This window comes from Takifugu rubripes, chromosome 12 (genome assembly GCF_901000725.2).
Source record: "Takifugu rubripes chromosome 12, fTakRub1.2, whole genome shotgun sequence".
In the NCBI taxonomy this organism is placed as follows: domain Eukaryota; kingdom Metazoa; phylum Chordata; class Actinopteri; order Tetraodontiformes; family Tetraodontidae; genus Takifugu; species Takifugu rubripes.
The window spans coordinates 10,560,450-10,576,431 of NC_042296.1; the positions used below are offsets into that span (position 1 = coordinate 10,560,450).

Genomic DNA, 15,982 nt, shown 5'->3' on the forward strand with positions numbered 1-15,982 from the left:
TACGTCCAGGACGAGGCTGAACTGGTTCCAACTCACAACTCCCTGAAATTACAACTAATTAGACAGCTATTTTAGTACCAAAGTATCAAATGTTTTCATTGAGAAGGGGCCATTGTGCATTACTTTCATTCTCTCTCCATATTACTATATATTATATGCATTTTTTTACATTTAATTACTTTGATGACAAGTTTGGACTTCCTACCAGCTTATGTGAAAATATGGTCCTTTTTCGTTTCTTCCTTCCATCTTCCATCTGTTTCTGTATTTTTAAACCTATAGATCTAATAGCAATCTATGGATTGCTATTCACAGACAGATGGAAGCAACCACAATGTTCTGAATCAGGAAAATGTTGAATATTGAAGCCATAATAACCAGCCTGATTAGTATTCAGCCGACAGTGTAAGGACTGTAAATATATGCAGAGAGTTACCTTTCGAATAAGAGGGACCTCAAAGGCCGTGATGGGATGATAGCTTTATATAAGTCTCCATTTGTGGCACCAAGACGCAGCCGGTTCTCTCGTGTTATAACGCGAGCGCGCTTCCCAGAGGACGTACTCTGCTACCTTGTGAGTAAAATAGGGCAGCCAGCAAACCTCTGCTGAAGCTGTTGTTAGCTTCTCATGTCAGAAAGCTCATTTGGGTCGCTAAGTGTAGCCGCGGCGCTGCAGCGCATCTTCTAGCAGTAATAAAACATAAGAGCCTCTAATGTGGAGCAGGAGAAGGGAGCCGAGCCGCCGTCATCGCTGTAGCTTAGTGGAGGCCATCCATAATTAACCCTGCCCTGCCAAGGCAGCAGTCATAACATGTCCTCACATGTCACTCTAACCTTTTTTTCTCCCACTTCTTCCGTGCGTCGTTTTCTCCGCCGTCAACTCCTCACCCAGATCTGTCGTTTTCTTCCCCAGGACCGCTGGCGGAGCTAGCAAAGCGCGAGGCTTTGATCAGCGGCGGTTCCTCGACGCCATCCCTCTCAAACGATTCCAAAGACACGGGGAGGAGGAAAATGTGTTTCTCTCTTTTGATTAATGGGATTTAATCCTGATACAGACATTTTTGCATTCGCTCTCCGAGTGATGGAATGTAAAGGCTATTTTCTTTAACACGACAGTAAAAATGCAACGCGATGTATTGTGTAATCTGAAAAGCAAGTAAATTATGCAAAAGTCCCTCTCATTAAAAGTATTCACAGAATTGCGTTAAACTCATTAACTACATTGAGAAAATCTACTTTAGTCAATGATGACTGAATTTATTTCTACCAATGCTAAACAGCAGTAATTTAGTGTTATGGGCTACTCATTACTACCACATTAAATGTAAATGTTGCAGTTTTACTTTATATTGTTTTTCAAATTGAGCATTTTAATTTTGCATTCAGATTAATTCTGTGTAAATCTCAGTATAAATTTTTATTAATCTGGGGGATGGAGAAATGGGGGGTGGCAGCAGTCAAAGAGACAGTGATTAAAAGCAGAATAAAGGAAGCTCAAGTGTCTAGCTTGAATTAAAAGGTTTCTTTCGAAAAGACAAATCAAATGTGATAGAAGGTGAGGGGAGAGGAGTGGATGGAGAAGCAGATGAGAGGCAGGAGCATCATGAACAAAGACAGCGTGAAAAGAAACCTGCAGCAGAGAGAATAAAGGAGAAAATGAATCAGACGTGTTTTTAGCAGCACAGCCACGAGAGCTCCCAAATTAATTATCATTAAATTGGAGACATGTCACTCATTTACTCTTATCCTCATGTGTTATGGTTGTGTTATGTATTATTCCGGGTCTTCATTTGGCTGGATATTCTTTCAGGCACTAACCAACAAGAGGTTAATGATGAAGCAGCAGAACATGAGAGATCAATATATATCGTAATTCAACCAAACCAGTTTTCTTTGATATAACAGACTGAAGACTGTTTCTTCTTTTCAAATATTCTGTTAGTACCTGTGTGAAACCTGGACATTCCACCTGTGGCTCGTACTTTTCCTTTTTGACAGAAACAATCTGTTGTGTGCGTGTTCTCAATTTGCTGCCCGTAGAACAATATTGCTCCTCCGAGTTCATGTTGGTAGCAGAACTCCCATTCTTGTTGCAAACCTTCTAAAGGTCAAGGACTTTGGGGAAATGATGTCCAGCCAAGGTGGCATAACAACATATAGATTTGTACTGAATTGTATTTCAAAATTGATTGAAGAGGGATTTCCTTTGATCACGTCCCCCTCCAGTCATTCCAAAAGCTCATTTCTCCTCTTAAAACTGTGCTTTTCTCTGGAAACTCCCTGAACAGCCTTAAAGGGCCTGCACCTTTACCTGCATTAGCTGCAGAGAAGACCTCTCGGCGCTCACATGGCCCAGCTGTTCTGCTCTGCCGTCACTCAAGTTGAAACCATTTCAACCGAGCACGTTTCACAAGGCTCCATAGGTGGGGCTTTGAGACCCCATCGCTGACTTTTCACGTGAGTGTGGAACAGCATGAGAGGCAGCTGGAAGATCTCTGTGGGACAGAGCAGCATCTAATGACTCTGCATCGCTTCAGGCTTAGCTGTAGCTTTAGCTACAGGATCTGTGATCACCTTACCGTGATGCTGAATAATCCCGCTCCAACACAAACACGCTGCGGACGAATCCTGCAGATGTAGTCAGAGCACACATAGATACGGAGGAAACTGGGTTTTAGTTCAAAGGGCCAACTGGGGCAGGAGCTGCTCTGATCTTTGACAGGCGGGTTAAAACATTAACATTCACCCTGCACAGCTGAGCTTCATCGCTGCACATCCTCAGAGATGGACCAGGATCATAGATGCACCAGGAATCTGCAGCATATATTAATGTGTCCTAAATTAAGGCTATGTACAATACATATCAAACTATAATGTCTGACTCCCAGCTTCAGCAGCTCCATCCATGTTTGACTGCATATGAGTGTGGCTTGCCTGGTTAATTGTAAATTAAGTGGATTATAATGCTCTAGACTCCCTGAGGGAATTAGAGATTCTCTGAATGAATGCAAAATCCCATCATAGTGGAACCAGCCATGCTGGTCCCACTGCAGCATCAGCACTTTCTGTGGCAACGATATTCCTCTGAGCTTCATTGAATGATGTGATTCCTATAATAGCACAGTAGAGTTAATGAGACTGACAGTCATGTTCCTCCAACGCCTTTAAGTGGGGCCTTTGCATCAAATCATGGGCACATTTAGCCACAAGTGTGCTCAAGAGCAGGTGTTTAGAGCCACGTATCCAGAGGAATCTTCTTTTTATTCCTTCTTCAGGCCAAGTAAACAAAGGTACATTATTCTGCGACCTTAGGATTTGAACAATGAAGTCGATGGTGCTCAAAAGTGTGATCTAAAGCATTTTTTTTAAAAATGACACAAGTCTAAAACAGAAAAATACTCAAGCAAAAAGAGATATTGAGCTCATAAAACCCAAGAAAGATTCCAGCTCTTTAATTTCAGTTTCTTCGAGACGATTTTCAGTTGTCCTTTTTGCAGCTTTCCTTTTCCCCCCACTCGTGGCTTCAGGTGCCTTTCACCATCTAAATCCTCCAAATCAAAAAACTCCACCTTGAAAGAATCGTGGTGGATAACAAATGAGGCGGCCGTAGCAGGGATTCCGTTTTAATGAGGACAAAACCCTATCACCACGTCCAACCTGAAACGCTTCATTTGCCGTATGCTGTCTGCCACATCCCGATAGAATTCCAGGGTCAAAAAAACCCTGCAGAGTTTCAGCTCAGCACACTGCTAACAAATGATGGCCTCCCTCCCACAACCCCGACCATTTAAACCCAGCTCAGTTTGCCCAGGGCAATATCTGCTAAGGAGGCTGAAAGGTCACTTTAAATAAATAAAGAAACCGGCTCATCACTGCGGAAATTCTACACATGGAGTGAGAAGAGCTTTATAAAGAAAAATCCAAGACTACACCATTTAGGAATCAGTAGCCTGGAGCAAAGTGTGAGGCTGGCAGTGAGAACAGAAAGTCCAGGTCCACTCCCACTCCCACTCACTCACCATGGCTGCATCAGTCACGTTGCTCTTTTAGCTCCTTTAGCTCTTTTAGCTCTTTTAGCTCTGTCACGGCACCGTTTGCTGAAGCAGCTACATGGACTGGCTGTCTCAGGTTTACAATAGGCCAGCCTTACACTGGGGCATGAGGACCATATGTCTGTCCTCAGCAACTTTAGAACTAAAAAAGACTCCAGAAAGAAGCTTTCAGGAGTCAAAACACCTGGAAACTGTTGGGTCGCATCCTGCCGAATATTTTAAGATGCTGCAAGCAAATATTCATGGTTTTGAGTCAAATCTAACAAATGTTTTCCCTCATTCCGAATGCACCACAACATTTTAGGTCAACTTCTGCAACGGATTTTTGTAGATTTGGATCATCTGTAATTTTAAATTGCCCACAGAGGCTCAGGATTATACAGAGCTGGCAGGTGTTCCACGAGTCCTCCGGCACCTGTCGTCCATGCTCGCAGCCTCTGTCCCGCTGAGCTGTCTGGACTGTTGTGTTTGTGGTCCTGCTGCTCTCCCAGCATCTTCTGCTGTTCCAAACTGTCCCGTGGCCTGTTTGTGTTCTCTCCCAGTGAAGCTAGGGGAGCTTTCTCTCATGACCTTCAGTCACATTCTTGTTGATAAATGCGAGACCGTGCCTGCAACTTCACCGACCAACGGAGAACTTGTTAGTCACGTCCACTGAACTATACAGTGACCGTAGAACTAGACTGCACATCCAATAAAAATAATGGATGTCTGGTGATTCCTCCGGGGGGGGGGGGGGGGGGGGGGGGGGGTGTCACAAAATGGAAGCCAGATCACAGCTGATCTGTTCACTGGCAGGCTCTAACCTGGTCGGTGTGCTTTAGAAGCACCACAACACACCACAAGAGAGACAGTATTGTGTGGGTTCTCTTTCTCACACACACACACACACACACACACACACACACGTGCCAGGAGTCCAGTTGATCACGTCATCAAGCAGACTTTATCTGCAGCTGATCAGCAGCAGCCTGAAGACTCTCAAAGGCTGTTTTGTCTTGCGCTTCCCTCAAACTCCCTGAACCCTGAGATTACCCTCCAGCCTTCGGTATTTGTTTACCGTGGCCTGAATTTGCACATCTTTATCACAGCTGCCGTCACTGAGGGGAAGTGATCGTCAGATTTGCATGAATACTTTACCAGAACTGGGCCTTGTCACAATCTTGATGCCATAAAACCCTGGAGTTTCTGGAAATCCTGTGCTTTTGACTGTTCCGGAGTTGCTACAGTAACCACAAGAAAGCAGTTCTTGAGCAATTGTTCAAGCTAACCTGCTGTGAAAATGGGCTTGTACAGACACGTTAGGGCTGGTTACAGTATATTTTTACACAATTTAAATTAGTCACCTAATTAAATTTCCCTTACCTCCCTTACTGCGCTAATATTTGCTTACACAATGACATCACAATGCCGATATTATCCGCATTCATTAGGTTTTGATTTTTTTTTTTTGGCTGTTGGAAAGACACCAAGTAAAAACCAAATCTGAATATCAAGCATTGGTGTTGCTGTCTGGGGCGAAGCTTTCTTTTCTTTCTTCTTCTCTGATAAGAAATTGGTCACCTTAATTTGCACATTTCAGTCAAATTCCCGTCTGTAGTCACCTGAATTAACTTAGAGGAAATGCACAAATCCACAGCAGGCCAACACTCTCCTCTATTTCTGGCCCAACTGTTTGATTTCTGGTTTCACAGCTGGCTGGGACTCCTCATCGCCTCACACCTCAGACAAGCTGCTGTCCTCTGAAGAAGAAGAGACACCAATCGCCGATTGAAGAGGGGGAATGTTTCTTTTCTGGAGTGGAAATATTGGAAATGTACCCAAGCAAAGGAGGAAGATGCGATGTGAGGCAAAGGTCACTGGAAAGACTCCCAGCATTCACCACTGCTATGCAGACACCACACTCGAAATGTCCCAACACAGCTGGCATAACTGTGTGTGTCTGACGCGCCTCGCTGTGTCTCTGCTGGACCTCCCCCCACCAACAGCCCCTGACACATTTAGAATGTAATACATATGTTAAAAACATCACAGCTGCCCTCCACTGGTGACCTGGGGGGGTTGTGAAAACACTGTGATGCCCTTCCTTCCAACATCCCTCTTGCAGACAAAAGTTTGCTGTTGTTTCAAAAATTCCCTCTGGGTTGTATTTCCAGTGTCTAAGACGCATTATTGGGCCCTCTCCATTGACCTTTTTATAATATGAAATCTGATAAATAAGTTGCTTTTACAGGATCACGTACAACTTGGTATTATAAGCTCCAGGGTATCCTTTCAGCGGAAAAATGTCTTCTAGGTTGCCTGATCAAAATGCAATAAAGTGCCCTTTATGGCGGCGGTACATCATATAAGAAGCAATAAAATGCTGTCCAGGCTGCCTTTAGGTAAATAAGACATGAGAAATAACTCTGTTTTAGAGTTTCGTACAATTAAGAGCAAATTCTCCCAGATAGGAACAATAACAGAAGAAGTCAGAGGGACTCAGCAGGCTTTATTTTTAAACTTCTTCATGAAGAACTTATGGGAACGAATTTTTTTTATTGAAGACCGGACAAACTACTTTCGCATCTGACAAATCAACAAAACTTTCCTTTATGCACTGCTTGGCACTGGAGTCAGCCTGATAAGTATGAGGACAGGAGCAGCCCCCTGGAACAGACCACCCAGCAGCAATGACCAGACAGGGGATGCTTACTGGCCTGTCTCCCAGACATCCCAGCTAATTAGCGACCCTCTTTTTGAGCTAATTGACCGCTAAAAAACGAGAATGGCCTCTTCACCCAGCCCAAGTGTTGTTCCACCACATGGCGGTGGTGGGATTATGTGGGTTTATGTGGCATGGTGACACTCAGCAAGAGGTGCTGCTCTGCTATTAATTTGCTCATCACACAGGCGGCTTCTGCTCATGACTCGGACTTCTAAGTAGCCACAGAGCAAAACTGGTCAGGGATTGACTTTTAACGACCTGTTCTCATTAACCGACCCCATACATCTCAATTACATTTGGCATTTTACACAAACTGGCAATAAAGTCATTATTTGCAGCAGGTGTCCATTGCTATGATATCAGTGTTACCAGGTTATGCGGATGCTTGCTTCTTTAGAACCTGCGATGTTCTTCACAGGGACGCTACAAACCTGCAGCCCTTTTGGTTCCATTAACAATGCAATCCATGGAAATTCAAAATGTGCTGGTGAGGAGTTAAATTGGACTCGTTGTTGCTGCTACTTGTGAGGATGAGCTGTGAATGAGATCATTGTTTTAGGTTGTTAGAGAGAAGGTATATTCTTCAAAAACATTTTTATATGACACTCTTAAAAAGACTTTCATACACGAATCCCACAAAACGTGTTTCTGTCCGTCCTCATAAATGTGCACGACTGTGGCACAAGTTCAACGGGTAAACATCCAATTTACAGCTCCAAGCGCTGCTAAATGATCTGGACCAGGTGCTTCAGATTCGTTACAAAATGCGGCTTATTTAAACAACAGAACCGAAGCCAGCCGCCTTGATTTCGTTGCTCTCACTCTTAAGTGTCTAAACTTGAAACTGATTCACAATTAGATAATTTGCACATGCAGAGGTCTCCTCTGATTGGCTGGTTCCCTCGAAGTCCCGCCCTTTACGCTGCCACGCACGGCCAATCAGCGCAGCCGGAACCGTCGCTGGGACGTCACGTCAGCTGCCGTCGTGTCGGGATTGGAATGTTACCGACTAACAATCGGAACAACTGAGCACTCGTAATTGGACACTGGGACCGAAGAATTGGGTTTATTTGAAGCGTTCTTCTGAGCCGCTAACCCGGTCTGAGAGCAGCGCTCGCCTCCGCTGCCTCAAGCGCACAACTTCAGCCGCTGCCTGGCTCCTTCGTCGGCCACCGACGAGGTCTTTATTGGTATGAAATAATCAGAGAAATGCAGGAATCCGTCCGGTTGAGCCGCTGAACTACCCCGGCGCTGCGACGTCTCCTCCGGGCTCTCCTGCTTCTCTTTTACCGGGGCCACGGAGCGTTGAAGGAGGGGGACTTGGAGTCATTCGCCCCGCCGCTTTTGGGTCCGAGCGCGGCGTGCTCTCCGCGGTACTCAGCCCGTGCGGTCAGTGGCGAGTTTCACATCCAAACGGGGCATACCTTTCCGACTGGGAGAGCCTCAGGGACCCCTGCCGCTGTTGAGCCGGGAGGCGGGGAGAGAGCGAGTCCCCCCCCCCCCCCCCGGGCGGCTGGCGGACGCATTCTAACCCGGTCTCTGGTCCCACACCGCCAGCCTGAATGAGAACCGCGCTGCATGTGATTTGTGTCCGGGAGGGTCCGGGCCAGGTCGGATCTGTGTCGGTACTGTAGGCGCTGCGCGACATGGTCAAAGTCTACAGAAGAGGGGGGACGGGACACGACTTGTAAAATCGCCCACATGCACTGGATCAATTGCTGGATTTGGGAACCGATTACGCTGAAGGGGGGTTGGGGATCCTTGGTGGCCGCCGGAGGATGGAGTGGTGTAGCCGGGGTTGAGACCCTAACTTCAGGCCACTTTACCTTTCTTATTCCTGAACAACTCGCCCCCTTTTCTTGGACACATGCAGGCCAAAAAACGTTACCTGATCCTGCTCTCCGCCAGTGCGTGTCTAGCGCTGCTCTTTTACCTCGGTGCAGTTCAACTTCCAGCGGCGAGCAGGAGCCGGCATGACCGCAGCCGGAGCGGGCACCGACCCGAGCAGCCCTGGCCCCACTTCTCGGACCCTTTACATCTCTTCGTGCCCTGGGATCAGAGCGACACGGAGGAGTACAACCTGCACATTTCTCCCAGACAGAAGCGGGACATCAACACGAGCGTTTACAAAAGCAAGCGGTGCCGGATGCACTCCTGCTTCGATCTCTCTCTGTGTCGGAAGGATGGATTCAAAGTTTACGTTTACCCGCAGCAGAAAGGGGAGAAGATCTCAGAGAGTTATCAGAACATTCTATCCACGATCGAGGGGTCCAGATTTTACACCTCAGACCCCGGACAAGCGTGTCTTTTTGTCCTGAGTTTGGACACTTTGGACCGGGACCAGCTGTCCCCTCAGTACGTCCACAACATGAAAACCAAGGTCCAGAACCTGCCTCTCTGGAACGACGGCAGGAACCATCTCATCTTTAACCTGTACTCGGGAACGTGGCCGGACTACACGGAAGACCTGGGCTTTGACATCGGTCAGGCCATGCTGGCCAAAGCCAGCATCAGCACCGACAACTTCCGACCCAACTTCGACGTTTCCATCCCCCTCTTCTCCAAGGAGCATCCGAGGACCGGCGGGGAAAGGGGGTACCTCAAGTACAACTCCATCCCGCCTTTTAGAAAATACATGCTGGTGTTCAAGGGGAAGCGCTACCTGACGGGCATCGGCTCGGACACCAGGAATGCCTTACACCACGTCCATAACGCGGAGGACGTGGTGCTGCTCACCACCTGCAAGCACGGCAAAGACTGGCAGAAGCACAAGGACGCGCGGTGCGACAAGGACAACGCGGAGTATGACAAGTAAGTCGGTGTTTGGGGGCTTCACGGGGGAGGGCAGGTGGGGTTGGAGGTGGCTTGGGGACCTTTACGCACCGACGCTCGGTCGCATCCAGCGGACGCGCGTCTTTTCTCACGCTTTGACGCGCAGCGTGTGTTCGGTCCAGCTGAGAGGAGGCGTGAACGCCTTCCTCCGCCAGCTGTACTCTGACCTCTCTAATCATTGGCCGTAAAACTAACCGTAGACTTTAAAGCATATGTTTAAGAAAAGCAAAAACCTGCCATCCGTTTCGTTCCGCTCTTTCGCGTAATCGATTGCGCACTGGCCTTTTAGTGGAAATTAGCCAATGCAACTGAGAAGATATTTGTATGAAGCGCAGTCGGCGGTGTAAATTGTACAGTCAAAAGTGTCTCTGAGCCAAGCTGAAGTCATTCCTGCCACAGTTTTAAAGGAAGCTTTAAAAAAAAGGACTGGCGGGATTATTTATTGGTCCTGGGACATTGTGTGTCTTGTTTATGAGAGAAAGCCACAGATTGCTGCTGGGATGGCAGGTCTATCGTATATAAAGCATCAAGCGTGTGCCAGTTAAACTTTTACTTTGTGTTTTGATATTTTTAAAGAGCTGATAGCTTTTTTGTCTTGCGAGGACTCTGGCTCCTCAAACACAGCCCATGACTGTTTGTGTGTTTGTGCTACTTTATATCACTGCCATTAAAAGGAAAGTAGGTGGAAAAGTGAGCACATATTTTATGTCTTTCTCTTTGGCTGGGCTTTACCCTCCAACCCTCCTCTCCTTCAAAAAGATCTCCAGTCAGTCTATTAGCTCCTTGGACTCCCCCTCCTTCACGTTTCTCTCTTTTCCTAGAAAGGAATTCATCCCCCCGCCACCTTCCTGCCTCCCTCTGTGGGAGCGCTGCAGCCTGTACCAGGATCTGCAGGAACACGTTTGCCGTGCACCCTGTGCTCGCTGCACATGGAGTGAAAGTTGATTGTGGGGTGGGGTGGGGGGGGGGGGGGGGTTGTGAAATTGGCATCAGAGCTGGGGTTGACCTTGTCATGACAAGAGGCACGTGCTAAAGCTGCTTAAACAGGCTGCATCTTTTATTATAAGGTGATTTACCTGTGAATAACTCCGTCATAGTGCGTTAATTATGGCCTCTTTTCTAGCGCCACCTTTCCCACCAAGCCCCCAGGTACAGTTAATTACCTCTAATTTGGGAGGAATCCATTTCATCAAGGTGGTAATTAATGCTCCCCCTGGGAACAACAACTGCACATGAGTGCTTGGTATGTTTTAATGTTGTGGACAGCATTTGATGTTTACATAGTGGATTACACGCTGTCAGCTTCGCTTTCCTGTGAGTGACATCAGTGCGGCGTACATTTATCAACCTGTGCCTCCATTAAAGCCTGGATAAAGCCGGGCATGTGATAACAGCACTTGTCCACATTGTTCCCCGTACATGCGGAGGTGAAGGCAGAGGCCACGCACATATTTCCATAGGATCAGTCAGGGGCGAAGTCAGGAATTTTTTTTTCCAAACACATGTCGCAGGGTTGAGAGAGGAAGTCTTTTTCCTTGAACTTGGCGTGAACCTCCAACAGCTCCTTACGTACACGCTGCCAATGCCCCCCAAAAGGGAGCGCTGACAAACTTCACAAGCAAGCACTTGTCTGTCCATTTGTCATCATTCCCTGCTCTCCCCCTCAAGCCTTTACTCCCTCTCCAGCTCCTTTGGATGGCTCATTGTCACCTGGAGAGAGAGACATGCCGCCCATTATCGGACGCTCTTTGAACAGCCCACTTTGGTTTCCCAGGGGAGGTGACCCCGGCGTTCCGCCGGGAATGAGGTGTGAGACAGCTCTGGGCTCGCGGCTATTTTTGATTTAACATGTTGAACTTTTGATTTATTTTTTTTGAAAGGGGGGTGGTTAAATCTACTGTAGTTTTCATCTCTAGTCACACCCCCTCTCTTTCAATCACCAGAGCAGCCAAAGAGTGACGGAGACCTTAAAATATTCAGACTAGTTGACAGAGATGTGGAGATGCGGGTGAAAGAGTGGAACAAAGGCCTGACGAAAGCTGGGCACTGGTGATCACGTACGTGAGACCTATGTTAAGCCAAGGTGAACAGTCAGTTAGCATTTAGTTAGCTTTAATTTTGTTGGACTCTTGAATCAAAGTGATTGACTCAACCTGGGATCCTGGGAAGGCTGTTTCCCGTGACGCCGTCTGCGTTGTTGGAAGTCCGGCCCTGTCAGTCAGATCCCAGCGTGGAGGCCGGCACCACAAAGCTAAAGCTGATTTTCCTACTACAAGTTTACTTATACATTTAATTGAATTCATAGTCTCACATTTCCCACCTGTGGCGTTTTGGCTGGATGTCCCAGTGAACGCTGATAACAAGATTACCTTCCCGATTTTTGCTTAGATTTTACATTTCTCTGGCGGCAGCTGGCAGCACGGTGAAACCAATCCCCTTAATGGGTTTTTAACCCTTGTGATTCAGCAACCTCTTTAATTTTTGTTGGTCCTGCTCTTTCTTTATCTAATGTAAGCAGTACGTGCACTCTCTATATGCATCATGCTGGAATCGGTGCTTGGTTTCCACAGGCAGCGATGCCTTGTGGGGAGACGCTGCAGACTCAGGAATGCACACACGTGTCAGAGCAGCTGCTAGCGGATCAGGAGGGAATGCTGGAAATATCTATCCATTCCTGAATGTTCTATAAATCGACATGTTTTATCTCGATTACCTCATCTCGCGGACACAAAGCATCCACGCGCCACACCACACACAGACACACACTCACTCACACGTGAATACATGCTTTCCCAGAGCTAAAGCTGCGGAGGAGCATCAGGGCTGGTCTTGCCTCTTGACCTTTGAACCTGTTGCCTTTTGTAGGAATGCGGTAGCCAGAGGGCAGCTTGCAGGATAGGTGCCTGGACTAGCTCCCACACACACATTGATCGTGTTTTCCGTTCAATTGTGTCGATTGGCTGCAATAGATTTCAGTTGAATCCAGCAGCCAAGCTCTGATGAGCGGATCCATCATTCACCAGGTTCCCCTGGCAGTGTGGAGAACTTTGTTAAAATACAACTTTTGTACGCGCCTATATCAACTAAACCTGTTTTGATTACCCCCCCCCCCCCCCTCCCCTGGTGATTTCTGACTTTATTTCATTATTTTCACTTCCTTGTTTCACTTTTGAATCCTTTTAAGAGGGGATTTTTTTGTTGCACTTGAGGTTTTTTTCTCTACACAATGACATACGCTACCGAGTGGACTCCAACATTGTATCTAGCACGTAAGTGCTCCCTTTTCTACCAGACAGGAGATTATCCTGCTAAAATCACAAGTACAGCCTCTTTTAATATGGTGTGCGGGGTTTTTAATGCAAGTCAATATTGCTATAAAGTGTTCCATTAAAATCTGACTGCACATATTCCGACGCTCACCGTTAAGCTTTTGTCTGAAGAAAGGCTGCGTCATCATCCCCCCCATTTAATACTTAACCAGCTTTGTGGGCTCGTATTGACTTTGCACTTTACCTACTTCACAGGCAGCTGTCGTTCAAGGTCAGCAGCCAGCGGAGGGGGGAATTCAGAGCGGCGCTGGGAACACATGCAAGGGGAAAGGGCAAAAGTATGAATATTAAAAATAAATCCTCACTATTTTGCTTCATATATGGAGATTAAGTTGAAGATGATTATTGTGGAGCCACTTGGAATCGTTGTATATCTCCTCCTCCTCTCCGCCTTTCCCGTCTTAGTCAGAATCAAGGAATTTAAAAGGTCCAGAAAATGCAAAGTATGATGTTGAAATGTGAAGTGGGCGGCGGTGACGACATCGTCATTCCATTCCATTCCATCAGCATACATTTTCCCCACTTGGAACATTTTCCAGAGAAGTGTGTGAGCCAGAAGGTCTTTTTTTTTTCTTTCTTGGCTCCCAAAAGTTTTATTCCTGTCAGAAAACATGACGGCGAGTTCTGATATGTTGGCTTGAGATAAGTCCTCCCCACAGTCACATCATCAGCCCCATCTTATCTCAGTGAAACACTATTCTGCTGAGAAATGACTGACGCTCCGCTGCTTGTGGAGTCTTGAAGTGCGGAGGGACTCACCATGGGGCAGAAACCTCGCCGTTCTCAGCAGAGTGTGTCACGCTCCCCAGGTTGGTACTGTTTGTTTTTTTCTGTAGGCAGATTAATAATTCATGAATATTTTATGATTGCCTGCTTGCGCTTAGATAGAGCAGCCGGCTTGATGGAGAATATTAATGATGTAGAGGGTAAATTTGAATGAGGTGCACCTTAATTAGGACTCTGATATTTTGGCATGTGCTTGTGGCAGATTTAATCCTTTAAACTTGATTAAGCCTCTGCTTGTTAGACGTATTTTATCAGCAATCTAGCAGCCTGTCAGCACTCGCAACATTCTCTCCGTCTCCTTCCGCAGTCACTTCAGATCTTAACAGTCTAGTTTGTGTGTTTTTCGTTCATTCATTCTCATTAAAAGTCCTATTTGGGGCAAAGCATCAAGACAGACGCGCGGTATGTAATATATGAAAATCAGTGTCAGTTTTGCCTCTATATGTGGAACAAGGATTTAATAATGCTGTGATTTTTGCTTTCTGTTTTATATTAAATGGAGTTACTAAATCTGAGCTCGTCTCATTTGTATAAATACTCATTATTACAATTTGAAAATCATTTTAGTGCAACCTGAAATGCAGAATTATTCATTTCACCAGTTTGATAATAATTGCCCTTTTCACAGTTAATTTTTAATTTTATTTTTTTTAAACGACACATAATTACTGAGTCTACAGACAGCTGTGGACTTCATGTCATTGAAAGTCTTCTGATCACAGATGTATTCTGGTTTTTGGTTTTGTGGCCTTCAGCCACCATTTTTGACTGTCTGCTGCTCATCCCTCCATTGTCTTGTTTTTTGTCTGTCTACGTGTCGTGGTGTCATCCCTGTGTTTGGGTCTTTGTCTCCGTGTGTGTGTGTGTGTGTGTGCATGCACACTGAACTGAGGTCACAACCCTGCTGTCTGTCCCCTTAGCGAATGATGAAGCCAAAGCCCGCTCAGTGACCCACATTCATTGAAGGATTACCAGTGCAGCCAAGCCGCCCCTGGCCTCAAAGGTGGTGGCGGTGCAGTGGCGAGGAGGGGTGGGGCAGAATGAGGGTGGACATGAACTCATCTGGTGTGTCTAAAGAGGTTGAACTTCATAGTTTTATGAGGACTCTTTCAGGCTCATTTGCTCTCAGTATGACGATATTAGCAGTTTGGTCCCTGAAATCCTTTCTTCCATTGGAGGGTTTGTTCTTCTTATGATAACAGCAGCAGAGGATACCTGGACATCACCGGGCCTGTCGTTCCACAGCCCTCCGAGAAAACGCACAAATGCGCTTCGTTCATTCACAGGCCGTCTATCTCAACCTGTGAAGCTTTCGTTATTTTGCTGCTGCTTGACGCTTCCTCATTGTTAAGTCTTCATGTGTTGGAGAAAGTTAGCTGGCAGTTTCTGGGAGACTTTAACAGCCCAGAACAGAGAGAAGCTGCACTTCTGCTGGTTGTCTCAATTAAGCCAGACAGGGAGACTACCTGCCAGGCTGGAGAGGCGGAGAGGAGCCGCACGTGATGGGCTTGTCATGAGATTCGCTTCTGAGAAGGAATGGGAGGATGACATAGTGGCTGTCTTCAGGTTGTAGCGAGCGCCGTTAGTTCTGGAAGCTGTCAGGTTTTGGCAGGGAGTATTTGTACGTGGCAGGGGGCATGCTGAGACAGGGGGCAATGCCTCCGTGAAAGCACATTCCCCGTTCCATCACTCCAGCTTTCACAGCTGCTCCGCTGTTTGGCCATCGGCTTGGCTCTTCAACAATAAAGTCACCGACATCTGATGGTTTTCTGCTGTAAATACGAGCTGAGCTTAAAGTGGAGTTGGTGCTGGAGTGTTTTATTTACTTTGTATTGAAGGAGTTTATTTAATGGGTCAGTTTGCGTTTGCGTGAACAAAACCACAGCTGTCTTCTTTCTTCTTCTCCTCCACTTTAGCGTACGTTCTGGGATGCGTCTTCTTTTATTGTGGCGTCAGCGCCGTTGCTCTCGGTTCATTAAAGAAAATCAAAAACCAAGCTCTTGTTTCTCAGTGAACGCAGCTGCTGCTGAAGACGACATCATACACTCTTTATCTCCAGAAGGCTGGAATATGCTGACAAATGGTGAAGATAATGTTCTCAAAAACCCGGTCAGCTGTGTGTGAGACGCAAAGTGCTTTACCATTTATCAAAATAGTGCACATTAACTTGATTTAAGAATTGATTTTTTTTTAATGTGTAGAACCAACTTTGCCATTTGTGTTTTTGTTCTTTTTAAATAGTGTTTTAATTGAGTTCCCTTTCATCCGCTCCTCTTTCC

General features: G+C 46.4%; 2 protein-coding genes across 4 annotated transcripts in view; both read left to right on the forward strand.

Annotated features, from left to right (window-relative positions):
* samd12 (sterile alpha motif domain containing 12) overlaps nt 1-1,199 on the forward strand; it is an 81,580-nt gene extending 80,381 nt beyond the window's left edge. For 2 of the 3 annotated variants that reach the window (XM_029845151.1, XM_029845154.1), the window contains exon 6: nt 914-1,198. In XM_029845151.1, coding sequence (XP_029701011.1) covers nt 914-1,044 — 131 coding nt within the window. In that variant the 3' untranslated portion in view covers nt 1,045-1,198. Of the gene's footprint in view, nt 1-913 lie in introns of all 3 variants that reach the window. The other variant, XM_029845149.1, reaches the window with a different exon arrangement.
* A 6,584-nt stretch (nt 1,200-7,783) lies between these two features.
* The window catches only part of ext1b (exostosin glycosyltransferase 1b), a 71,760-nt gene continuing 63,561 nt past the window's right edge, over nt 7,784-15,982 (forward strand). Inside the window, exon 1 of the mRNA XM_003969253.3 lies at nt 7,784-9,567. Coding sequence (XP_003969302.1) covers nt 8,624-9,567 — 944 coding nt within the window. The 5' untranslated portion in view covers nt 7,784-8,623. The remainder of the gene's footprint in view (nt 9,568-15,982) is intronic.